The 27,027-nt window shown below is 41.2% G+C and overlaps 1 protein-coding gene across 1 annotated transcript in view; it reads left to right on the top strand.

The window, feature by feature from the left end:
- ephb6 (eph receptor B6) overlaps positions 1 to 25,923 on the top strand; it is a 67,818-nt gene extending 41,895 nt beyond the window's left edge. The window contains exons 6-19 of the mRNA XM_032558689.1: positions 8,293 to 8,448; positions 8,805 to 9,076; positions 17,829 to 17,910; positions 20,447 to 20,571; positions 20,666 to 20,828; positions 21,410 to 21,524; positions 21,630 to 21,685; positions 22,036 to 22,152; positions 22,231 to 22,478; positions 22,554 to 22,772; positions 22,862 to 23,011; positions 23,432 to 23,616; positions 23,700 to 23,858; positions 24,656 to 25,923. Of these exons, the coding sequence (XP_032414580.1) occupies positions 8,293 to 8,448; positions 8,805 to 9,076; positions 17,829 to 17,910; positions 20,447 to 20,571; positions 20,666 to 20,828; positions 21,410 to 21,524; positions 21,630 to 21,685; positions 22,036 to 22,152; positions 22,231 to 22,478; positions 22,554 to 22,772; positions 22,862 to 23,011; positions 23,432 to 23,616; positions 23,700 to 23,858; positions 24,656 to 24,761 (2,153 nt within the window). The 3' untranslated portion in view covers positions 24,762 to 25,923. The remainder of the gene's footprint in view (positions 1 to 8,292; positions 8,449 to 8,804; positions 9,077 to 17,828; positions 17,911 to 20,446; positions 20,572 to 20,665; positions 20,829 to 21,409; positions 21,525 to 21,629; positions 21,686 to 22,035; positions 22,153 to 22,230; positions 22,479 to 22,553; positions 22,773 to 22,861; positions 23,012 to 23,431; positions 23,617 to 23,699; positions 23,859 to 24,655) is intronic.
- Positions 25,924 to 27,027: the final 1,104 nt, after the last annotated feature.

Raw genomic sequence — 27,027 nt, 5'->3', positions numbered from 1 at the left:
AATAATTCAAGCTTACACAGATCTGACTCAGGTCTACTTATGCTCACCTTAGGTACATTTCTAATGTTGTCCAGCATCGATGCCCTCATGTTTTCAATGCAATTCTTGAGTTGCTGTGGATCTGGTAATGCAGCCACTAGAGGGCAGTACTGAGCTTCTTAACCCAAAGGAAAGTTTAAAAAAAGACCAAACATGGCAATGGAGGAAATTATAATAATGTTCACTCAGGAGGAGACATAAAGAGTACAGTTAAGGTGGTACATCACAGCATGTGAATGGACAAGTTCTGCCATTCTTGTCATTGTTTCTTTTGCTGGTCTCATGTGAGCTTTACTGAGCCACATTTCCACCATGATTACCAGCGGTAAAGCTCTGTTTGTTAGACACAAGACTTTGTATATGTCTGCATATTAAAGGTTGAGCATGAACAGGACTTGAAATGTTTATTTTTATTTCATATAATGGCTGCAATATAAATGTCAAGTCAAGTTTATTTGTGTCGCACATTTTCAGAAACAAGGCACTTCAAAGTGCTTTACATCATAAAAACATTATGTAGACATCAATTATGAGACATGCAATAAACATTACGTTTTTGCCATTTGCCATAATAAAAATCAACACATGAAATATGTTGATCACTGTTACTTTGAGACAATGAATACAGTTTGAGTTTTCAAAGTTCTCTCCTTTATAAACATGTCATAATTTGCCCCTTATAATAAATGCATTGAGTTCTTTGTTTTGCTTTACTGTATTCTGTGTAGAAAGCCTTTTCATTTAGGCTGCGTTATTTGTGAGCCACCAAAAGGGGGCGGCAGTCTTGGCAGCCCATCATCTCCCAAAGTATTCAAAGCAAATTTGAGACAGAGAAGATAAGAAGGAATAGCAAGAAATATTTTAAATAATTTGCTACATTCTGGCAGCTCTTCCTCTCATTAACCACTTTAACATAGTTTTCAGCTTTAAAACAACATCTCTGGGACAGATTGCGACGTTTTGCCATATTTAATCATTGCTGTGTATCTACATGTCCGCTGGCCACACCTCGAGCTCTGAAGCATTGGCTGGTTTTTAATCAGCAGCTCAAGCAGCAGATGATAGCCGATGGGTTGTCAGACTGCGCAGAAGGAGCCAACACACCCATTCAAGGACTGGCAGGGAAACAAAATGTAAATAGTGGAAACCAGAGAAGAAAAAGCTGAAGAATTGACAGCAAAAAGACTTGAAATGACAATTTTGCCCTGTAAACATGTATTTTCAAACAGATTCTTCAGATAAATGTTCCCCCAAGTAGCTCAAAAACTGCTTGAATCTGAGTCACGCTTGTTTAGACCAGGCACATTCAATTTGTGTTTTTTATCCCACTGTATGAGTTCCCATCATGATGATGTCCTGCTCCTCAGAGGGGATAATAGAATGGTCTGAATATACTCAGTATCATACTACAGAGGGTTTATTTCATAAAATCCGGTTCAAAATGTTCTCATCTATCCAGGACAGAAGCAGCAAACAAAGGGGGAAAAAAGAGGCGTAATTTGCTCTTTGGAAACTGCAGATTTTCAAAAGTTTAATGAGTCCAGGTCTGAAGTAAATATCCCAGTGAAAGGAACTGCTACAATTATGATAATTTGCATTTGCTAATCTTTTCTTTTATATGGATGTTTGCTTGACAAAGACTGAGCGGGCCGTTATTCAGTTTGTGGGAAGTCCTTCTTCTTTGGAGATATTTCTAACACATTAATTTACCTCATTGGACTGAATATGGCTTGCACAAGAGAGCAGAAATTATTTCTTTTATCAGCACCTGAATGAAATGTTCAAGCTCAAACAAACAACACAGCTTATTTGTGTGAGGAAATCCAGAAGGAGGCAACGGTTGTTTTTACTTTTTACATTTGGGAGCGTCGTTCTGCAGCCTAGACGAAAAACAGAGAGCCGATACGCTTCAGCTGAGGAGACAGAAAGTCAGAAAGACGAGGGCCGCTGAGAAAAACTTAAAGGTCCTCATAGGTGGGCAGGTGCTTACTGGACTCTCCTGCTGCGTGGTCGCATCTGCGGTGGAGCTTATGTGATTGTGCGCGTTTTTGTTTTTGTGTCAAAGAGCAAACAAGAAGGGAAAAAAGCGAAAGGGAGAGAGAGAGAAAGGGAGAGAGAGAGATTACGCTGGGAGCCAGAAGAGGGGAATGAGTGCATGAAAAACGGACCAGAAGAGAGAGAGAAATTGGGTCACTGATCTACATTGCAGTGTATTATGTTGACATCAACTTACTCACCTCGCCGCCATCTTTTTTTCTATGTTTCAGTTTATTTTTTCCTGGGGAGAATAATTTCAGTCTTTAGTTTGATATTCATCAAAATAATCGTATTCAGTTGGCTATCTGTTTCTGACCATTTCCTCTGTTACTCTGCAATGCATTTTATTGTCCTTTAATTACGATTACATACAATGCAACATCAAATTAACTGGAACAAATATTAAAGTCCTCATAGAGAATAATCAGCAAACACTCCATTATTTTAGCTGTTTATAGTAGTTTACTTTATCTGATTTCTTTAAGCACAATATTTCTTCTTTGTTGTAAGCGATTATAATAAAATGTCTGCCTTACAGTTTGTGAAACGGGCAGAAAGCGTGGATGGATGGGTAGAGCTGGGGGAAAGGTGGGGGTTGCAGATCAAGCAGAAGGGCAGAGGTCATGCATTCTGATTGGCTGACGTAATCAGGCGGCTATGAGGAGGAGGAGATGGAGGAAGAGGGTCGAGCTGCTGCTTCTGGAGCGTGTGTTGGCGGCGATGATGAGCGCCTTTCGTAGCAGAGTCATGTTTCATGTCAGAGCCATCCGGGAACGCGTCTGTTAATGTACAGCGAGGAAATAAATGATGGAGGAACTCAGCTCCAGACTCTGTTATTGTTTTTCTTGTTCATTTTTCTGCAGCTTCCTCTGCTACCCTTCGAATATACGGTTGAAACCAGATCCATGTACAGAAATTTGCATAACCGTTTTTCACAATCAGATATGAAATCTATGCTTTTCCTGTTTTGGGGCAGTTAGGATCACCAAAATTATTTGTCAGAATAATGAGAGGAAGAAGTTTTTAGAGATTTTTTTAATACTTACCTCAAAGTGAATTAAAAATGTAAACAATTTGTGAAACATCAGATGATGATATCATGGCTTTTGTAGCTTTTGATTCCATACACACCATTAAGCTAAACAGAGACACACCAGCGTCTGTGCTTTGGCAAAACCTCAAATGTATTTTCTCGTTAAATTTGATGAAGTTTGATGCATCAGGAGGACGATTTGTCTGGTCCACCTTCCGGCTGTATGTTTTATTTAACCTTTATTTAACCAGGAAAGTTCCATTGTGATTAAAATTCTCTTTTTCAAGGGGGTCATGGCCAAGAGGCAGCAAAAGTTATGCAACAATTACAAGTAGTTTCGAGATGCCTGGAACTGCCATGATCACCTGCTCTAGTAATTATGTGGGCAACATGGGAATTTCCAGATAAAAAGCTCAGGAAGGATGGCAAATGTGCCACCCCAGAATAAAAGCAAAAAACTTTTCAGTAATGCAGTTCAACAAGTAAAACTTTTAGATTGTAAAGATTTACTACAAGTAGGGATATAATTCAAGCATTTTCTTCTATTTAATTTGTTGATTGTTTTACAACTACTAAGAAACAAAAATGCACTCTAGCAGAAAACGTAATTTTTTTACAAATAAACAGTTTCTCATTGAAATGTAATGATTTTTGCTGTTGAGTTCAATCAACTTTATATTAGCAGAGCATTTATTTGTTCTTTATGTTTATGTCCAATTTTCCTCTTGATGCCAAAAATATATCATTCTGTGTGTAATAAATCTATATTATGAGATTTGCATTTAGAAGAGAATTGCCATGGAAATTAACTCTGATGATATCCAAACTTGTTCAGATGCATGATTCTTCCTCCGTCCTTCTCTGGCTATCCATCTCCTAGTTCACCTCTTCTCTTCCTGCTGCTTCCCTTTTCCCACTTCACACCTGTTTGATCGCTGAGCAAGCTTTCAGAGACAAGTGAGAACACAGAAAGCCTTTTATCTGTTTATTCCTCCCCTCTTTCTCATCCTGCCTTCTTATTTTCTCCTCCCACGCTACCAAACCACGCACTCACGCACACACACACACACCCACACGCACCCCCACACACATCCACGCTCATTCAGCATTTAAAGCTTGAGACGCGCTACATGTCTCTGACAAGGTTATATAAATAAGGTCAGACATTCCCTCTCTGCAGACCAGAGACACCAGACACACACACACACACACCCACACACATCATCCTTCATCCTCCAACTCAAAAAGTACTTTAAGGCTGGTTAAAAACATATGAGTGACTCTGTTGTTTAGACCTGCAGGTTCTGGTGGTATCAGTCTTCCATTTGCACCCAGGAAGATGCAGGAGAGCTTCTCCAGGTGCAGAGACTCCACTTTAAGGTTACAGACAAAGTGAACCTGTTTTAAATGATGCAGCCTGTAACAGACACTGCTCCAGGCGCTCACACATACCTCCAGACAGACTTTAAAAACAGAAGCAGACCTGTTTCTGTTTTTAAACAGAAACAGGTCAGAATACAGGCTGCAGTCTCTGTATTCTGGTGATCTGCGAGCCGTCGAGGTTCTGGCAGGTTGCAGCAGAAGGTGATGTCTCACTCAGGTCAACCTCAGCTGTCACACAGTTGACGCCAACAGTTGACCCTCATCGCAGATTGCTTTCAAAACTGAAAAACGTTGGCGTAGGCAGCTGTGTTCGATATTCTGTGTGGGACAGAAATAGTACATGCATCCCTACAATGTTATTTGTAGGGCTGTGGTTATGAAGTTATGAACAGTTATGAAGCTTGATAACTGTTAAGGGTGACAGTTATGAAGCAATTCAGTTGAGTAAAATACATTTTTAAAAATCTTTCCTCTTGTCTGTCATAAGACTTAATGATTTTTTAAAATTTCCTTAAAACATTCAGATTGATTTATTAACAGTTTTAATTTACAGTTATTCACTGTTTTATTTTGGTATTTATCCTTCATAACGTTTGTTTGTTCATTCTAATTTGTTATTGATTAATAAAGCTATTTGTAGACGTATAATAGAAATCCATAAACAATGTTTGTCACAGTCTGAGCCCAAAGGGAAGCTCTTATTCAATTAAATTTGTATTTTCAAGGAAATAGAGAGACAAATTGAAAAACTGACTGTGGCATCTTGTTTTGTGACATTTAATTTCTTTTTGAGAAGACAAAATTGTATGTGTGAGTCACTGAGCGATAAACTTAAACTTTAGTGGATTGCACACAGCTAATTTTCACATTTTTGTGAGCGTGTAAGTTAATTTTATTTATGTAGCACATTTTACAGATATGAAACACAAACGGATTCACAAAGGCAGAGCATGAAAAGAGAAACATGATTAAAGGGGAAAAACAAATAAACTAAATAATACAGCCATTTTAATACAAGCATCTGGAGTCAGGTTAAGGATGTCTTGACATATTGAATGTGTTCCCCCCATTAATTACACGTCCTCAAAATAAAGGCAGGATTCTTCTAAAACGTTTTTGTGTGAGATTATGACAATTATTAATTTTTTTTCTAATTTTTTTTTGTTTTTTTTTGTTTTGTTTTTACAAATCTCTGGTAGTTGTTCCAATAAATGTGAAGGTTGACTGAACAAGACATGGAGTATCTGTCTAAAATTGAGAAGACTGTTCCCTGAGTTTTTGAAACTCAGAAATGATTTCATATAATCAGTTTCCTTTTAAAAAGGTTGAATAAACTGTTTGCCTCTGATTAGAATGAGTGAGGGTGAGCTGTTTGGTTGTTGTCTTTTAATTTATAATTTGCTAAGTTTTGATCAAACGTATCGCCCTAACAGCGTTGAAGGAACTTTTATACTGTGGGAAAGTAGCCGATCTTTATGTTAGACCGGTGCGTTGGGTGTGCTCTGCTAAACCTGGACCACATCCTCTGTAAAAACAATTAAATGACAGAGCAGGGAAAAGTAACAAACAGCTGTGAACTTCTGAACCAAAGGAAACCACAAGTGGTGCTGTACTGCTTTTAAAACTTCAAAACACATGTTGACAGGACTGACCAAAGCAATAAAAGAAAAAAACAACCTAAAACACCAGCATGACATCCATTCAGACCATTTTAGTAAAAACCCTCTAAATACAGCTGTATATTTTTTCTCCAAACAGATACTTTAACTTTTTTTTTTCTTTTTACTTTTTTTATGGAGACAAATTATTGTGGTGAGCATAAAGGGGTTCTCTCCCAACCTTTTTTGGAGTCTTGGTGTCTTCGGTATGGTTTCATTTAAGTGGTTCCGTCCAAAGACAGGATTCTGCTCTGGATGCACACACACACTATAAAGGTGCTACACTTGGGATTGGCTCCAGCATCCTTTAATACAATGAAGCTGAGGTAGGAAATTAACGAGTTTGTGCATAAAACTTGAAATCTACACTCAGCATTCACAGAACATCCATATGTTATCAACTTGTTTACTTACTCCAGGCTTTTCTTTAAGTACTTCCAATAGTTCAGTGCCAACTCAGCACAAGCCAACGGACTTACTTGAGAGATTAACTTGCCATAGTTAAACTGCTGATGCACTGATCAGATTTTTGAGTCTGATTTGCAATCGTTTTTCTTTTTTTTCTTTTTGTAAAGCTTTGATTTGCACATACGGCTTTTAGCCAAACCAATTTCTTCTTAAGAACCACAAGAACATAGAAAAACAGGATTCATGGTTTTATTTTCTCACCTTCATGTTGCGTGTGGTCATTATTTATCAGTATGTTTGTAAGATCGATTTTTACTCATTTAAAACAAGAACAAAATGATATATCATCAACATTTATATTAGCAATTTGCAAAGTTAGCATGGCTGTTGTAACTAAAACGTTAGTGTCCATGTTTATAGAGAAGGCAGCTCCTATCTTTGAGATTTCCAAAAAGTTGGCAACATTTAAAATCCAGTGTTTCTGTGACAGAGGACAATTTGAAGCGAAAGGGATAAAACAACAACAGGAGCAATAGGAAGGCTGTAATACATTTAACCTTCCTGTTATCTGCTGAATGTGTTGCTCTCTCTCACCCCATTCTCAGCCTGAACAATCATGTCAAAGCATGCTGTGGAAAACATTGTTTTCTGTTAAATAGCTTCTTGCATCAGTGTTCTTCAGACTTAATATAAACACCATTGACCCTGAAGGTAGCAAAGTTTTTGTTCCCTCCTACCATCTAATTGCGGTGACTGTGACAAGGGAGCACTTCGATATGATGTGTTCACTGATCGAAAAAACTCCATCTTTTTAACACTGTAACATTAAAATATGTTCAAGGATATTCTGTCCAGTGCAACTCCAGCTATATTCATAGTTCAGTATTCGCAGATTTGTCTGTGGAATTTAACTCAAAACTATTTGAGAATTTTATGTTATGTAGACCATATCTAAAATATTCTAAAGAAAATGCAGCTTGGAAGCTGGAATACCTCAACACAATGCTACTGGACACACTATTAGCTGGTGCTTGGAACAAATCAAGGATCATCATTCATTTTCATTTTGATCTGCACCAAAAATGTTCTGGGTTCAAATCTAGTCCAGGGACTTTCAGCACTAAGTTTCCTTGTTCTCTCCAGTAACTTAGGTTTGAACACTGTGTTTTGGGTGTTTTAATAAGCTGATTTCCTAACTTCTTGTAGCAGCTACAGTGCTAACACTAGGTTGTGTATAAACAGGACCAGCAATAAGAAATCTGGTGTTATTTGTGTTATTTTTGTGTGTCTGTCCTTTATCATAACATCAGGAACTTCATTCCTGTTGTCATCTCCAATAAACATGCTGTTCTTAGCTGCTGCTGGTGTGAAGTTGCATTATAAAAATTAAATCACAAGGGGGAGGAGGTCTACAGCTTTGGCATCCTTCTCTTGTCTGTGCTTATGACTTAGCAATGAGAATGAAGAATAGATTTTAAGAAATCTTTTTTTAAAAGGACTAAAGAAATGATACCACTTCCTAATTTGCACAAATGCATCTTTTTCGTGATTGTAAATTTGTCTGGTTCACATGTCCATAGCTTATTGTGTTGTTGCTCTGCCCAACGCTTTTCTTCAAAGCTTTAAGACTTCTGTAGAATTGTGGCTCATAAGGATCAGCGACCACATTTATTGTGTCATTCTTCTTTGTGAAAGTACTCAACCATCTTTGTGCCCTTTTCTGTCTCTCCGCAGCTTGTCCTGTGGGCTACTTCAAGTCTGAGTCTGGCTCCACTCCCTGCTCTGTGTGTCCGTCCAACAGCAGAACCAGCCAGGAGGGATCGAGTGTGTGCGAATGTCGCAGTGGCTTTTATCGTGCAGCCAACGATGCCAACTCTACCGCCTGCACAAGTGAGCCTTGTGTGTTTGTTTGTTTATGCCCAACTCTCTTGGAGATGTGCAAGGGGCCCCCCTGGAGTAACACTGTGGAAATAATCAAGTTACAATTACCAAATCCATCTTGTTTTATGGATTGCATCTACAAAAGACAAACCTGAGACTTATTAAAGAGCTGTTCTCGCTTAAGAAATGCTTCACCGTCAAGCTATTTTATGACCCTCTTTCCATTACTTTTATACAGGAATAAATGGCTTTGCCAGCATGAAACCTTTCTTGTGTCATAAACTTTTCACCAGACGCTTCAGTCTAAGTATCCCCTGCTTATATTATACATGCCGAACCCTCCTGCTCTCTTTGGTTTTCCTCAGCTCCTCCTTCTGCTCCAGTATCTCTGACATGGGAGTATGAAAGCGGCGATGGAGGAGTCTCCTTAAGATGGCGTCCCCCAGTGGACATGGGAGGCCGCACTGAAGTGTGGTACGGGGTAGTTTGTCGCATTTGCCCTTCGCCCACCTTCAGCAACCCAACCGCATGTTCCTGGTGTGGAGAGGGAGTCACCTTCAGTCCATCACAGACCAACCTGAAACAGACTAAAGTCACCCTCAACAATCTGCTGACCAGGGTCACTTATCTCATTCAGGTACTTTTTTCTTTAGTGATTAAAGATATGTCATATTTTAAAAAAACTTTCATTTATTAATGAATAGCCAATATTGGACAATTTTCTGCCCGGAGTATGATTCCTATCAAACAATGTAAGCACACACTGATTTGTTTATATTTAAATATTTTAAATTTTAGATGAAATCAAGACGACACAAAGATTTTAATTCGGATTGCATATCAGTGTTTGTTTTTCATTGCAGATCCTGTTTTTGGAACAAATATCAAGGGAAGGAAGAAAACAAAAAATGTTTCTTTTGTGTCTGAATGTGTGCCTTATTCAACTCTCACCAGCTGTTCTGAAGGCCAGGTTGTAGTTCCTAGCTTTGTCACCAGGTGGCGCGGCCGTTTGTGAGTAGCAGTTCTTTTTTTCATACTAAAACCAGTTTGAGAAGCCGTGCAGGTCAGCGGATGTGGTGTTTGAAGGTGGTTTTGTTATTTTGTTCGAGTGTGCGTCCATATGAATGGTAGGTTGCAGTGTAGTTAATGTTTAAGCGGCATTATATGTGCATTTTAGTACTTAGAACATTTCCTGTTGTTAGATTTTCTTTTAGAATAAGCGAAGGCTAGGCTAAGCTAATTTCTGTGCTAAAATGGTAAGCTATATTATGTTTAGTTGTTTTCTTTTGCTTTAATATTAATGAAACAGACAAATAATATGATTAAAATATGTTTGTTAATGAGTATCTGCATTCATAGTGGATTGTAATTTGTATTTATTAATTTCTTTGTAGAACCACACACACAAATGTCTACAAACTTCAATCCACGCACATCCTGCCTGTAAACCAGTTGTCACCGGCTGATTAAAGAGTCAAACCATCACCTGGCTTCATTATTGGCTCGGGGTCATCTGGGTCATCTGGGCATCTGATCGGTGCACATTCTGCGATCACAATTTTCATTCCGAACCCCAGACGTATAACAGCGTTATAACATAGTGGTCCTTCGAGCCGGAGTGGTGATTACAGAGTGAATATGGATTATGACCCCGAGCGAGCAGGTGCACGTCCACGGAGGGCTGTGCGACCGCCAGGATGGATGGCTGATTATGATGGATATACACTGCCATCAAACATCACGGTGGAACAGCACCAGACTACAGAGGGATACGCCGAGACGACGCCCTTCACCCAGACTTCTGGTTTTGCTGGAGCTGTCGGACAGACGCCAGTGTTACCCAGCATCTCACACGAGGTCATGACCATTGTGCAGCAACTGCAAGAGGATAATAATCGACTTCAGCTGATGGTTAAAGACATGAGGAGGCAGATGGATCGAAATGTTGCCACGGTGAGATCAACTAGCCTACAATTCGCACAGCAGCCAGATAGTTACATTTCAGCTGATGACACTTGGATCTCCACACGTCAAACTACGCAACCCTCTTCCCTGCAGCAGGAGCAGCTCAATGTATCCTCTACACAGAATGTAGCTGAGGAGTGGCCAATACCACCCCCTCCAATCCCCTTTCTGGGTGACTATCCAGATAATCAGGAAGTACAGTTGGCTCCACCCCCTCCACCTCCGCCAGCCATTGTACAAGAGCTTAGCCAACGTTTACAAGAGCTACATGTACGACAACAAACCGCAGCTGCAGTCAGCAGAGCTCCTGACTTTCAATCCCGAGTGCCACAGTCCACGCCCTTATCTCAACCACGAGCTGGACTTAGTTTGGATAACAACATGCCCTCTCCTGCCCAAACATTGGATCCCACAATGGCCATAGCTACAAGGGAGAAGATCTACAGAGGACCATTGCCATCAATACCAGAGTTCACAAAGGATGATCCCAGGCAATTTGCCAGATTAAGACTCGCCCTTGATAATATTCTCCCAGCCGACGCAACAGAGAGGTTCAAATATCAGGTACTATGTGATCACCTTAAATTTGAAGAAGCTCTTTTAATTGCTGACTCGTACAGTAATTCACTCCGCCCCTACTCTGATACGATGGCTTCACTCACTAAACATTACGGCCAGCCTCACCAACTGTCACTTCAGAGAATAGCAGAGCTTATGGATGAGCCCAATATTCGTACAAGTGACACAACCGGATTCAGGAGATTTGCTCTAAGAGTGCGTGCTTTGGTTGGCATGTTAGAGCAACTTGGGGAAGATGGACACATAGAGCTACAATGCGGATCTCATGTAGCAAGACTCACACGAAAGCTACCCCAAGACTTGCGTGCTGCTTTCCGCCGCTACCTCTACCCACAGAAAAGTGGAATACCATCATTGAGAGACTTTGCAGAGTGGCTGGAGTATGAGTTGATTATTCAAGAGGGTGGAGATCGCTCTGTCAAGGTGGAAGAAAGGCCGAGAGACAGAAATGGCATCAAAAGAGATAAGAGAGCCACTAAAGGGGCTACTACTGTGCTACATGGCTCAACACACGATGCTACCTCTCAGAGGTTCTCAGCCACAACCCCCTCCACTTCTGAGGCCCAAGGCAAGCCCACAGCCTTTTGCCCTTATTGTAATAATACCCTCCACTTTCTAGATCAATGTTCGAATTTCAAGCTGCTGACAAAGGAGCAGAAGTCCACCTGGATTAAATCCAACAGTCGCTGCTGGCGTTGTGGACGACACCACCAGGCAGCTCAGTGTCGACTTAAAGTACAGTGTAACACATGCAAGGGAAAACATCTAGAAGCCCTGCATGAAGTGAATATCAGAGCAGCTGTACCTACACCACCAATGGAACATGTCAGTGAACTGGGCAGTAAACCATCTACTGATGTGCTCTATCTGGACCGTCGTTCAGGGTGCAACCAAGTGCTTCTGAAGATAAGCAAAGTTCTGCTGCGAAATGGGAAACACACCCTGGAGACGTTTGCCATACTAGATGATGGTTCGGAGAGGACAATTCTTCTCCCAGAGGCCATGCAGAAGCTCCAGCTACAGGGCACTGCAGAGAGTCTTACTTTACGTACAGTAAGGCAAGGACTGAGAACACTGCATGGTGAATCAGTGACGGTCAAAGTCTCCTCTGCCACTCAACCATCCAAGACATTTACCATCGAGAGAGCCTTCACAGCAGATGATCTAGGTTTGGCTCCACATTCATATCCAGTAAAAGCACTGCAGCAGAAATATAGACATTTGAGAAAGCTTCCTTTGCAGTCATTTACCAATGCCCAACCGCTCATTCTGATTGGATCAGACTGTCCCCACCTAGTGACCCCCATCCAACCTGTGCGGCTGGGCCCACCTGGCGGTCCAGCTGCAGTCAAAACTAGGCTTGGTTGGGTATTACAAGGACCAGTCCCCTCCCCTCGACACTCTGCACAACCACAACAATGCCTCTTCCTTTCAGCTGCCTCACCTCAATCAGACCTGTCAAGTCAAGTAGAGAGACTCTGGCAACTTGACATTATGCCGTACAGAAGTGAGAAGCTAGTGACACGGTCTCGGAGGGAAGAGCAAGCTATGAAGCTGCTGGAGGCAAAAACGACCAGACTGGATATTGAAGGTGTACACCGATACGCAACTCCCCTTCTGCGTGTCAGTGATATGCCTACGCTCCAAGTACCACCTGTGGCAGTACTCCCCAGTCTACGTGGCACAGAGAAGCGCCTCAATCGAGATCCAGTGAAGGCTAAAGCTTATCGAGCAGAGATCACCAAGTTAATAGCGGCTGGGTATGTGAGAGAAGTGAGTGAAGAGAAGATGAGGGCCTCAAGAGAATCGTGGTTCATCCCCCACCACATGGTGACACATAATGGTAAGAACCGTGTGGTGTTTAATTGCTCATTCACTTACAGAGAACAGAACCTCAACGAGCTGCTGTTGCCAGGCCCAAACCTGGGGGCCTCTCTCCTTGGTGTGCTATTACGCTTCAGAGAACACACCATTGCAGTTAGCAGCGACATCAAGGGAATGTTCCACCAGGTGAGACTACTGCCAGAAGATCAACCACTGCTGCGTTTTATCTGGCGTGACCTGCAAAGAGACACCCCTCCCAAAGTGTATGAATGGCAAGTGCTCCCGTTCGGAACAACATGCTCCCCTTGCTGTGCCATCTATGCACTCCAGAGACATGTCCATGATCACAGCCACCAGGGAGAGGATGTTTGTGACGCCATTGAGAAGAACTTCTACGTAGATAATTGGTTACAAAGCTTTTCTTCTCCAGATGTGGCTAAAGAGGTGGTGGAGAAATTACGGTCACTATTATCAGAAGCAGGATTTGAGCTCAGGCAATGGGCCAGCAACACCCCAGACCTCATTGCCCATCTACCAAAGGAGTTAAGGTCAGAGAACAGTGAACAGTGGCTGAATCAAACTGATGTGGACCCTCAAGAACCAGCCTTAGGCTTGCGGTGGATGTGTTACTCTGACACTCTGCAGTATAAGTGTAGGCCCTTAAACAGTAATCCTCCTACAATGAGGAACATCTATCGGGTTCTGGCAAGTCAGTATGACCCACTAGGCTTCTTGGTCCCCTTCACGACAAGGGCTAAAGTACTAGTCCAGCGGTTATGGGACAGAAAGCGTGAGTGGGATGATCCGCTGTTACCGAGTGATTTGCTTTCTGCATGGAGAGAATGGGAAGAGGAACTGCAACATCTGGACAATATCAGTTTGCAACGTTGTTATGTAAGCCCTGAGCTGGACAAACCTGACAGTCAGCATGAGGTTCACATCTTTTGTGATGCATCGCAACAAGCCTACGGAAGTGTTGCATATCTACGGACGGAAGATGGTGCTGGAAAGGTAGAAGTTGCCTTCCTTACCGCACGTTCCAGAGTGGCTCCTAAACGCCAGTTGTCCATCCCACGTCTGGAACTATGTGCAGCCTTGACAGGAGCTCAACTCGCCAGCCTGTTGACCAAAGAGCTCACCCTACCATTATCCAAAGTGGTGTTGTGGACAGATTCCACCACCGTCCTAACATGGATTCAGTCAGATTCCTGCCACTACAAGGTATTCGTAGGAACTCGAATAGCTGAAATCCAAGAACTGACAGATAGCTGGGCTTGGCAGTATGTGACAACATCTGACAACCCCGCAGATGATCTAACTAGGGGCAAAAGACTACGAGACCTCACATGTCAGTCCCGGTGGGCATGTGGACCATCATTTCTGCAGCTACCGCAGGGCCAGTGGCCAGAGCATCCAATTACACCATGCAATAACTTCGCTGAGGAGCAGCGTAGATCAGCAACTTGCTTGGTTGTAACCTCTGAACCCTGTCTGCTCCCAGATGCACAGAAATTTACCAGTTTTAATGACCTCTTAAAGGAAACTGCCAAATGTCTTCAGGGGTCAACTGGTGACAATCTCACAGCAGAGAACTACAAAGAGGCTGAACTTACCCTCCTGCAATCTGCTCAAAGAGACAGTTTCCCAGATGAGATCCAGTGGTTGACCACCGGGAAACCAGTTCATTCGTCCAGTCGTTTAGTCACCCTGGCACCGGAATATGACAAATCACTCCAACTCCTCAGAGTAGGTGGCAGACTTAGACGTTGTAATGACTTGGAACCTACTATGACTCATCCGGTAGTCTTGGACCCAAAACATCCTGTCACTAAACTACTCATTCGACAGGCTGACAGAGATTTAAAGCACCCAGGAGCAGAGAGATTGTTTGCAGAGTTGAGAAGGAAATACTGGATTCTTAGGGGTCGTGAAGCCATAAGGAGTGAACAGCGCTGTTGCCCCGAGTGCCAGAAATGGAGAGCTCAACCTGTCAATCCAAAAATGGCAGACCTTCCCATTGCACGCCTTCGATTGAATCAGCCAGCCTTCTTTTCAACAGGAATCGACTGTTTCGGTCCAATGCAAGTGAAGGTTGGTCGGCGAATTGAAAAACGCTGGGGCCTGCTCTTCAAATGCTTGACAACTCGTGCCATTCATATTGAGGTGCTGTCTAGCCTCACTTCTGACTCATTTCTCATGGCATTAAGAAGATTTGTTTCTCGTCGTGGTAAACCAACTGAGATACTCTGCGACCAAGGAACTAATTTTCGAGGGGGAGAGAAAGAGCTGCAGGAATCCTTTAATGCTCTACACCCCTCCTTACAATCCCAATTAGCAGCACATCAAATCACATTTCGATTTAATCCTCCCAGTGCTCCTCACTTTGGAGGATCCTGGGAGCGGGAAATCAGATCCATAAAAGCAGCCCTGAAATCCACAATAGGCTCGCAGGTTGTACAAGAGGAAATCCTGCAAACAGTGCTGATTGAGATTGAGGGAATGCTCAACTCGAAACCTTTGGGGTACGTATCTTCAGATCTAGCTGACCCGGACCCTATTACCCCAAATTTGTTGCTAATGGGGCGGCTAGACCCTTCCCTACCCCAAGTGTTATACCACGATTCAGAGCTCATTGGACAGCGACATTGGAGGACCTGTCAAGTGCTATCTGATCGCTTCTGGACACAGTTCATACGCCACTACCTGCCCACACTACAGACTCGGTTGAAGTGGCAAAGGGACACTTCTCCTATCCAGTTGGGTACTGTGGTGATGATAGTGGATCCCCAACTCCCAAGAGCCTCATGGCCAATTGGAGAGATCAGCAGAGTATTCCCGGGAGCTGATGGCTTGATTCGGTCCGCAGAGGTCAAGGTGAAAGACCACATGTACACACGACCAGTGAGCCGCCTTATCCGGCTACCTGCAGTACCAGAATCAGATGGACAGTGAGCTTTAAACTGCAAACTTGTGGTAGCAAGTTTGGGGGCGGCTGTTCTGAAGGCCAGGTTGTAGTTCCTAGCTTTGTCACCAGGTGGCGCGGCCGTTTGTGAGTAGCAGTTCTTTTTTTCATACTAAAACCAGTTTGAGAAGCCGTGCAGGTCAGCGGATGTGGTGTTTGAAGGTGGTTTTGTTATTTTGTTCGAGTGTGCGTCCATATGAATGGTAGGTTGCAGTGTAGTTAATGTTTAAGCGGCATTATATGTGCATTTTAGTACTTAGAACATTTCCTGTTGTTAGATTTTCTTTTAGAATAAGCGAAGGCTAGGCTAAGCTAATTTCTGTGCTAAAATGGTAAGCTATATTATGTTTAGTTGTTTTCTTTTGCTTTAATATTAATGAAACAGACAAATAATATGATTAAAATATGTTTGTTAATGAGTATCTGCATTCATAGTGGATTGTAATTTGTATTTATTAATTTCTTTGTAGAACCACACACACAAATGTCTACAAACTTCAATCCACGCACATCCTGCCTGTAAACCAGTTGTCACCGGCTGATTAAAGAGTCAAACCATCACCTGGCTTCATTATTGGCTCGGGGTCATCTGGGTCATCTGGGCATCTGATCGGTGCACATTCTGCGATCACAATTTTCATTCCGAACCCCAGACGTATAACAGCGTTATAACACCAGCCATTATGGCTATTAAATTGTTGCTCAGCAGTAACACATACAGCACCGCCAGGAGTTCGAATCATAGCAAAAAAAAATTTTATGAGCTGCATCTGTCAAAAATAAATACAAGAAAGATGGCAATATGATGGGGAAACAATAAGAACTGATTATGTGCTAATGTTCGTTTTGATCCCAAGCTAGTACCACAGCTGGCTGCCATAGGAAGTTAGAAAATAAACAGATTTCGACTCATTGCTTTGAAAAAAAACTGATTTTCTATGATCAGTTTATTAAATTTTTGCCAAGTTGAAAACATTTAGCCAGAAGAAAGAAGTTCTAATATTGTCATTTGTACGGGTGAGTCTCTGTCCTTTCTAGGTCGGTCTTAAGATGAAACCAACTTGTAGACACAATTCATATTAGTCACTTAAAACTTTTCAACCACCTGGAAACTGTTGTTTCAGCCAGATAACCCAGTGACAAGAACTAGTCAGTATTTAGTTTTTAATCTTGTGTTAACTCTAGTCACAAGTTTGACTCAAAACGCTTAAGGCCTGTTGAATATGCCATTTGATGCATATTCAACACACAGCAAGACTTGTAAAGGAAGTGCTTTGCTGCCACCTAGTGGTCAGAGTGTGGTCTACATCTCGTTGATGTTAATTGTATTTAAAATATTGTGACGACGTTGTGATTGAAGACCAATAATTGCACATAAGCATATGTTGCAATTAACTTTCAAAGCAACGTTAGAGCATCACACACCTAAATCTTTGTTAGATATTGTGGACTACATTCAAATGTGCAATCTTTATTAAGTCCAACTTCTGCTTGGCAGAAAAAATACAAATAAATATAGTTTTTATATATCTATTTGTAGATCAATTCAGGTATTAAAAGGTTACATATTGAATTTTTTTCCAGTTTGAACAACATGCTCTTTATGTTTGCTCAACTTTTTTCTGGCCTTCTCAAAAATCCTCACTCATTCAGCATAAGCCTCTCCTCTCCTTCAAGCTGCACATGCTCTAATTACTGAGTTTTTCTTTTTCTGGCTCTCTCTTCCGACTGATCAATGAAACAAGTTGTAAATTGGGCTTTAAGACCTTCATGTGAGTGCTAAGGCCTTTTCAGTGTTCACATAAGGAAGATTTAGAGCTGAATTAATTTAAAAACCCCACATCATCAAATACACACATTTATTATTTAGTTCCACACAGCTCAGTTGGAATCATGGCCTATTTCTTATTCATTATGGGGAGATATTTCCCATTCACCAGGCTGTGTTGACTTGACATGGTGAATGCTCCGTGGCTGTCTTTGTTTCTCACGCATGTTGTAAATGTCAGCGTTGGCTCTGAATGTCACATCAGAGTGTGTGTTTTCTCCATATTGACAGGTGCAAGCAATGAATGAGGTTTCATCTTTGAGTCCTTTTCCGGCTCGATACACAAGCATCAATTTCACCACCAGCCAGTCAGGTGAGAACGGGACAGAGAGGATGAAAAAGATGAGATGAAAGAAAATGAGAAGCTCTGCACGTGTGGAACCTGTCTGTGTGTGTCTGTGTGGGGGTCTCTCCCCCTCCTCTTTTATCTCTTTTGGTGCTTCAGCCCCATCTTTTCTGTTGCCGCTCTCTAGACGAGGGGTCGCTCAATGTTTCAGCGTGCTGTCAGATCTCATTATGATCTCCGAGTGGGAAGAAAGGGACGAATGAGAGATGGCAAGACAAAGAGACAGACAGAAAGAGAGATGAAAGCAAATGAGTTGGGGGACAAAAGGAAAGCTAAGCGCTATACAGATCAAGTGCATGATTTTTGTAGCTTTCCAAGAAGCCAATTACGAGAAACTTGAACTTTAATTGATCTAAATTATCTAACAGCCCAGTGTAGGGGCCTCGAGAGATTATTGATTAAGTAAAAGGAAAGTTTTCTGTAGCTTGAGTCGCCTTGTCATCGCAGTGGCTGTAACAAGATCCTGCTTGACGCTCCATAAAACTCCACTTTTAGACGCTCTTGAACATCCCACAAAGGTTAAGTAATACTGCCCCCATGTGGTTACTAATCTTCGGTTAGAAGATAAGAATTAATTTAGTTACAATAAAATTTGATTAGGTTAAATCATTGTAAGCAAGATTATATACTTCAATTAACTTCAGTCCAGTTCAATTTAGATCAACTGACACCAAAACAAACCACTGCTGAATTGATCTGCACAAATACAGGTGTTTCCATAAAATATTTCCTAACTCATCCCCACTGTGCAACAAATGCCATATTGAAGAAGCCACACTTCTCCATTCTTACTTTTTGTGTACTAAATTAACCCCATTTTGGTTTTCAAAACTTTATCAGATATGTTCCATACAGAGCTGAGGCTGGACCCACTTCTGATTGTACTCGGAGTTTCTGTTCAGCTTTCTCAATTTAATAAATGCCAACAACAATTATTATCTCATGCCGTTATCATAGAAAAAAAGCTAGTGTTGATGTTTTAGGAAAAAATCAGAGGTTCCATCTGTTAAGTTGTGGCTGGAGGAACTGGTAAGGCTCTCTCATTTGGAAAGAATGCAGTTCTCATTAGCAAATAAATTAAAACGATTTAATAAAACTTGGCAACCTCTTCGGCAATATATTGATAACTCTATTTGAAGAGGATTTGATTTGAGCCTCGATGCGATAAGATATAAGTCCTAGGGAAAGGGAGGCGGGCGGGTCATGGGAATGTTCTTGGTTATTTATGTCACTTCTGTTTTGTTTTTGTATTGTCTTTCTTATGTTTTATGTTCACATAAGAAAAAAGAGGACAAATTTGTATTGTTGACGTTTCAATTTCCATGTCTGATCCCTTTATAAAGCTGTTGACAACAACAAATACAGGTGTTTCTTAATTAATCTGCTAAACACCAAAAACTTAATGTTAGTTTAATAACTTACAAAAGAAAAATTAAACAGATATATGATATGGATTGACTATACTTACAGTGATATATTTGAGCATTTATGTCTGCTTATGTTGATAATTATGGTTTGCAGCGAGTGAAAACACAAAAATTTACATCTCAGACGATAGAATGTTTCGTCAGAACAGCAAAAACAGGATTTTAAATCAGAAATGTCATCTTTCTGAAAAGTATGTCAGAGTACTGTACAATATATGCACTCAATACTTGTTCAGGCCTCCTTTTGCATGAATTACTGCATCAGTGCAGTGTAGCATGGGGGGATCAGTCTGTGGCTCTGCTGAGGTGTTAGTGTTGCGTAAATATTAGCCTTCACTTCATTGTTTTGCTCTGCTGTCTCTTATCTTCCTGTTGACAATAACATATAGCTTTGCTACAAACTATGATACCACTGTCATTAAAGAAAACATCAGTGTCCCCATAAAGCTTCTCAGCAGACCACAGAGTGTTTAAAACTTTAGCTTTGCTGTTTTTTTTAGACTAATAAAACACAGTTGACCAACACCAGAAACTTCACAGAGCCTCTAGGTTGGATTCTCTGCTTCTCCATTTTTCTACAATTAGCTTCAATTTTGGATTACTAAGCAACAACCATATATTTTTTTCCTCTTCCTTAACACAAGTCAGACTACTGATTTCTCCGATTCAGGGATGGTTTAACACCACAGATGCAATAGTTGTATCCCATGTTTAAAATGTGTCTGGCTCTTGCAGCACTGACTCAGCAGCAGTCTATATTTTGTGAATTTCCTCTAAACTCAAAGAGTTGAATTGACTTTACAACCTTCTTAAGGCCCGAGAAATCTGTTCTCTGTGCATTTTTTTCTGCTGCACTTTTTTTATTATACTCATCAGTACTCTCTAAACAGCCAGCTCTGACCTTTTGTGACTTACCCTCGCTATGTGGAGGGTTTTAGTCTGTGGAGTAAAACATTTTTATAACTTTTTTATTGTCTGTCATTGACTTTTATGTTGTCTTTTGCTGTAAGCCATTATCATCACACCAGATATAAACATTTATACATGAGTGATCAGAGTTGTCTCGTCCACCACAGTTCCCAGTACAGTTCCCATGTTGCACCAGTTGAGCCGAGCCCCAGACTCCATCACGCTCTCGTGGCCTCAGCCGGACCGACCCAATGGAGACATCCTGGAGTACCAGCTACGATATTACGACAAGGCATGTTTGCAAACAAACCACATTTAATAACTTTCACATACGTTTTACTTGTCTAGAGAAAATGAACAGGACTTTCTTCACCTGCCTACCTCAGGGTTCAGACGTGGACAGTGCCATGACGGTGTACAGCGAGACCAACACAGTGACCGTCAACTCCTTGATTCCCGGCTCTATCTACGCCTTCCAGATCCGAGCTCGAAATGAACGAGGCTACGGCCCATACAGCAACACCATCTACTTCACAACGCTGCCGCTCGGTACCTCAACTTGTTATCACAGTAAAAAATAATAAAAATAATTTGTTATACTTGTTGGATTTCAGCTGCTGGAAATCGGGACCAGGCCCCCTAGCAAACCTGCAAGGAATAGTGTGTTAGATAATGGATGGCTGGATAGTGGAATTTCCTAGGAAGGAAGTATAGTAAATGTAATAATAATTAGTATTATTATGGCAATGCAATATTTAGGATTAGATCATTTATTTTGCTGTTAGTTGGTTTCATACTGGGGTTTCTCATGTCCATAATAAAAAATAAATTCCATTTTCTTTTTTTTTTTTTTTAAATATTAATTTAAAAATGAATTTAAACTTTGAAAACTAGACGAGATAATTCCATTAAACATGCTTTTGACAAATTGAAACAAGTTGCACATCATTTATTTTTATTGTGCTATACAAAGCAACTTACATAAACAACTTATAGGATAACTAAGAGCAGGTAAATTTCAAGGGCAAATTTTTTCAGATGGAAACGCTAAAACTGTGCTTTCAAATTCAATGCGTTCAACATCAGAGGTTTGGATCTGATCCTGAACTGTCCTGTTGTGTCTCCCACAGAGGAGCATTCACAGCAGATCCAGAACCGACTTCCTCTGCTCGTTGGCTCAGTGATGGGCGGGGCAGCGTTTCTCCTCGTGGTGGCAGCAATCATTGTCGTGGTTGTATTTCGCAGGTAAGTCTTTAAGAATATGCATTCATGCTTTTATGTTCTCATTGATCTTTTTTTTTATTTACTTACTTTTTTTAGAAATTGACATGCTTTTTATTCATTTTGCAGCAAAAGGAGAGAGAGTCCTTATAGCGACCGGCTTCAGAGGTACATCAGTAATCGTGGTGAGTATAATTAGTTTACTAAACCATTATTAGTTTTATTTATATATGCATAAGTATATATATAAATATATACAGTATATATATACTATATATATATGCATAAAATGAGACAGACGTAATAGCAAAAAGTCCAGAAATATCACCAGAATGGTTTAAAACTTTTGTAATCCATCTACAGCTGAATATTTTTTCTGAATAAATGAAATTAATATTTATTTTTGTAAAGAGTAGATTAGTGATACTCTTAAAGATCATCCCATCATTGTGATAAGAAAATCTGTGTTGGGATTTGTGTCAATAAGTGGCTAAAATCCCTGATTTCTTTTCTAAGATTTGGTTTGTATTTCCAGGTGGTGTTAAGTATTATGTGGACCCTTCTACTTATGAAGACCCCAGTGAGGCTGTTAAAGAATTTGCCCGTGAAATAGAGCCTTCTCACATCAAGATTGAGGAGGTGATTGGTGCAGGTTGGTTTGATATCCTCCTAAATCTCTCCGGTAAAGTTCTCAGCTCCGGCTAACTGGTTTGGCTCTGTCCCCATTCAGCCCAGTTTGGAGAAGTGTCTCGTGGACGTTACCGTCCTGTGGGCCGCAGGGAAGTGCTGGTGGCTGTGAAGACTCTTCGCTGGGGGGCGTCTGACAGAGAGAAGGGCATGTTTCTCAGTGAAGCGGGGGTCCTGGGACAATTTGATCATCCCAATGTGCTGAAGTTGGAGGGGGTTGTCACGCGGACTCCTCCGGAGAGGATCATCACAGAGTTTATGGAGAACGGACCACTGGATGGTTTCCTCAGGGTGAGAAAACATCTCTTTTTGTTACCATCAGACTCCATGTTACAACTCAGATTTTCTGCCCTGCTTCCTCTGCAGGAAAACGAAGGTCAGTTCAGTGTCCTCCAGCTAGTTGGGATGCTCAGGGGAGTTGGAGCGGGGATGCGGTATCTCTCTGAGAGAAACTTCGTTCACAGAGACCTAGCTGCCAGAAACGTGTTGGTCAACTCCAACCTAGTGTGCAAAGTTTCTGACTTCGGCCTCTCCAGACTCATGAGGGGTCTGGATCACAACATGCCCACATACACCGCCTCTCTGGTGCGCTCTGAGACCTTTGTTTTCATTTCATTTGACTTCCTGGATCAATGATTGTCAGTCTGACTGAGTGGATCTGTCATCTCTATCAGGGCAGTAAGATTCCAGTGAGGTGGACCGCACCAGAAGCTTTTCAACATCGAAAGTTCAGCACAGCCAGTGACGTCTGGAGCTTTGGCATACTGATGTGGGAAGTGATGTCCTACGGAGAGCGCCCGTACTGGGACATGAGCAACCAAGAGGTGAGGATGGGACCGTGACCTAAGCAGGAACTTAGTGATTGGTGAGCATCCTGCATACTCATTGCAGTCCAGAAGATCTCTCCAGAACCGTGCAGAACTGCTTTCCCCCTGAAAATGTAGACCCTCTCCAGAAGGCCTAAATTTATTACATTTAAACTCATGAAGGGTTTGCCGGAATAATTTTTGTATACGTTTCTATTTTTTGCTTGTTTTTGATATTACATACACATGCTGATACAGAATAAATGTGCTCCCTTTTTCCCTGCTTCTTGAATATTTTAGTAGTTCACAAAACACCAAAGCGCTAAAATCTCCATAGTGTTCCTCCAAATGCTCTTACAAGCACACATTGACCTTTTCTGGGAGCCTCTTCTCTCTTCATCCGTGCGTAACTTGTACATTCGGCGCCTGTGTCTGCAGGTGATGAAGGCGGTAGCAGATCAGTATCGGCTCCCTCCACCTCACAACTGCCCCCCTGCCCTCCACTCCCTGATGCTTCAGTGCTGGCAGGCAGAACGGGGAGAGCGGCCAGGCTTCGACCAGCTCCTCTCCTCTTTGGATCGGCTCATCAGGCACCCTGCCTCCCTCAAGGCCGAGCCAACTCGGTGAGACAGCAGCTTCGAAACACATGCCGGGCAATCTGCGTCAGCAATAATGCATCTCAATTTCTTGTTTTTGGCGTTCACAGGAGCTGCTCGCAACCGCTGCTCAGCCCCACGCCCACAGACTTAACGGCAGTGGTGACTGTCGGCGACTGGCTGAAAGCGCTGAGGATGGAGAGATATCAGGAAGAGTTTGATCGGGCAAACATAGACACATTAGACAGAGTCAGCATACTCACTATGGAGTAAGTTCAAGAGTCATTTCTAATTTTAGGTTGAAAATTTTTCAGCAGTTCTTGTGAGAAGTTTCCATGCCCTCGTGATCTATCATAAGATCAAAAGGTACTATTTTCAAGAAGAATAAGTTCTTTAATTGTTATATTTTAGCAAAAAAAACAGCAGCTTCAAAAATCAGTTCTGTTTTTCTCAATAATCCATGGAAAACCATTTTAGTGGGTATCACAGTAAACAAGCTCTTTTTATAATTGCTCACCAGCTTCTTTCATGTTTCCCTTGATATTTTTAATCATTCAACTTTGGTGACGAGCTACGTTTTTGAGGTTGGAAGATCTCATTGCCATCAAACTAATCTTCAGCTCCATCTACAGATGCTTAGTAGGATGGTCTGAACAGGTCAAATGTCATTTGGGAAAAAAGTTTAGGGACAGATATTAGACTTTGTTGAAGTAAACTTGGAATAATCAAAGTGAAGAATGTCATATGAACTGTAAAGCATGGTGGTGGAAGCATCATGATGAGACTCAGTGGAAGTGGTGCATCAAAGGGGATGGAATAATGATTAAGAAGGACGTCTGCCTCAATTTTCAACTTAGAACAAAATCTAAATTCTGATGGTTTGCGCCGGGAGACCATTATGAGTTCCAACAAGACAATTATCAGAAACACACACCCAAACTAGATTTACAGAGCAGGCTGATAGTAAGCGTCTGAAATTGCCGACTTAAAGCCTGGACAATGACCCACCTGAACTGATTGGTGCATGTTGCTAACTGGACTGCCCTTCTCTCTATGTCTACTTCAGAGATGTCCAGAACCTTGGTGTGAACCTGTTGGGCCATCAGAGGAAAATCTTCAGCGCAGCCCAGCAGCTCAGGGCCCACCTGACGCAGGGCCAGGTGGAGGTCTGAGACCGAAGCCAGAGCACAATCTGTCCCAGTTTCCACCTCCCCTCACTCTTCCTTTTTATTTCATGGGGAACTTTTTAAGCAGAAATGGAAAAAGAAGCGTCTCTCTGAACTGTATATTCTTAAAAAACCTGATACACCACAGTAACAGAATGCCCTCCCACTGAAAAAACAGAAGACAGGTGCACCATGGGAGCTGAAGTCCAGGTCAAACAGGTTTGTAAAATTGCTGAAGAGGGCTTTAATGTTTCTTTTTTCCTGTGCTTTTCACTTCTTTTCTTCATCATTCTTTGCCCTTTCTCACTGAGATTCTATCCTATTTCAACCGTTCCAAATGAAGTAAAACTACAAAAAAAAAAAATCTTAATATAAAAGTCAAGGAAATCTTTCCTCACAAAGAATTGCGTGAAGACAATCAAAGGTTTTGTTATTTTTCTAGTTATTTGTAAAGCTGTATCACTTCCTCTCTACTTAAACAACCAAACTACCTAACAGCTTACAGTGGCTGAATTTTGCTTTCAGAAAAACATAAAGTTTGTTTAGTGTTCAAGCAAAAGTGCGATAAACCACCAAAGTCAGTAAGTCACTGGGAAAACTCAAATCAAAATGTTTTTGTATGAATACTCTAAGCCATGTTGTGTCCTTTAAGAAGGCATATCCAGGGTCTAAAAGAAGCTCCTCTCTTACGGTCCACGCTGTCTTTGGTGACACATTAAAATTTCTCCAGAACCGTGACAGAAACAGAAGCCAGCAGCACCGTATGTGTACATTTCACACTTCACCTCTGTTTCATTCGATTGCCTGAGTAAAAGACACCCCGTCACTGGAGCATGGTGAATGTGAGAAATGGGAAAGACGGAGAAAATCTGATCTGATTTACACCTGGAGGGAGCAAGATGCTTTGTGGCGGTTTGACAGAAGCACGTGTGTGTCTGCGTGTGTGTTGTAAGGAAGACTGTGCTGTTATGTCCACCAGGATTTTTGCTGTAACATAATTTTGTGTGAGAGTGCGTGGGGTGTGTGTGGGTGGGTGTGTGTGTGTGGATGCGTTAGAGATGAGTGTGTCAGGCTACACACACTTCTAGCAGTTTATTTGTATGAGGGTTCACCACTATTCTGTAATTGTGCAAATTTGTAAAATAAATATGATTTTATTTAAAAAAAACATTGTTTATTCGTTCCTTTCATGTTGTCTTTTTTAATTAAATTAACATGGTAAGTTTTTCTGATAACTTTTTAGTGTTTTTAATAATCATATTGAAATAATTCAGAATTTTCTAATGATGTACAGATGATGTATTAAAGTTTTCTATAAGTCACAGTGTCTAAATAGAGGAAAAAGTAATGAGCTATTATTCAACCATTTTCCACTGTTTGAGCTATAATACTACATCTTCCAAAAGTGTTCTCACCCATAAACGTTAATATATTTTACAGCAATGTATTTTTTGGGTATTAAGCGACTGATCAACATAGCACAGTGCCTACTTGTGACATTAGAAGAAACTGGTTTTAAATCTTTTTACAAAATCTATGAATTGTGGCAGGGTTTTGTATTTGTGCTTTTATTTCTCTAAATGAAAAAAACGGTGCAAGAAATTAGGGGATCGTTGCCTGTCCACTGCATGCTTATGTAAAGAAAAACAACCATGCTTACACATACTCCTAATAGGAATTTTACGAAAATGAATCTCCCTCATGTTTTTTACAGTGGGAGGAAGCTGGAGTACCCAGAGATAAAATCCAAGCTCTTTGAAAACAGACTCCAGGCTGGGATTTAAACTCAGGACCTCCTTACTGCAAGGCAACAGTTCTAGCAACACGAACCTTTATTTAGCAGAATAAATTATAATCAATAGTCAGAATACTATGGCTAAGGAAATTATATCTTCATATTTTTTTAAACTTCCCCATTTTACATTTTGGAAACAATTTTGCATAATTCATGCAATTTCTAAATGAGCTTGGCTCAGATGAAGTCTATTAAAACCTTTTGAAACATTTAATATCATGTGTTTGAGCAGTTTTCCATAAATACCTGGGTTTAAATAATGTTCAAAGTGTTCTATATCCTAAATACAACCATCTTTGTGAGAAAAAGATGGTTCTTTCTCAGTATTACAGTCACCTTGTGACATGACCTTCACAGTGTTTCAGACTGAACTTGTTGTTCCTTTGGTTCCACAGATCAGCAGTTTTTTAGCAGAATCTCAGCTTAGGATCTGTTGGGATCAGCACCAGTCCCAATGCAGACTGGTAGCCCTCATAT

This window comes from Xiphophorus hellerii, chromosome 3 (genome assembly GCF_003331165.1).
Source record: "Xiphophorus hellerii strain 12219 chromosome 3, Xiphophorus_hellerii-4.1, whole genome shotgun sequence".
NCBI classification, from domain to species: domain Eukaryota; kingdom Metazoa; phylum Chordata; class Actinopteri; order Cyprinodontiformes; family Poeciliidae; genus Xiphophorus; species Xiphophorus hellerii.
Note: the sequence above shows the minus strand (reverse complement) of the source record. Positions and strands in the feature narration are given on the sequence as shown.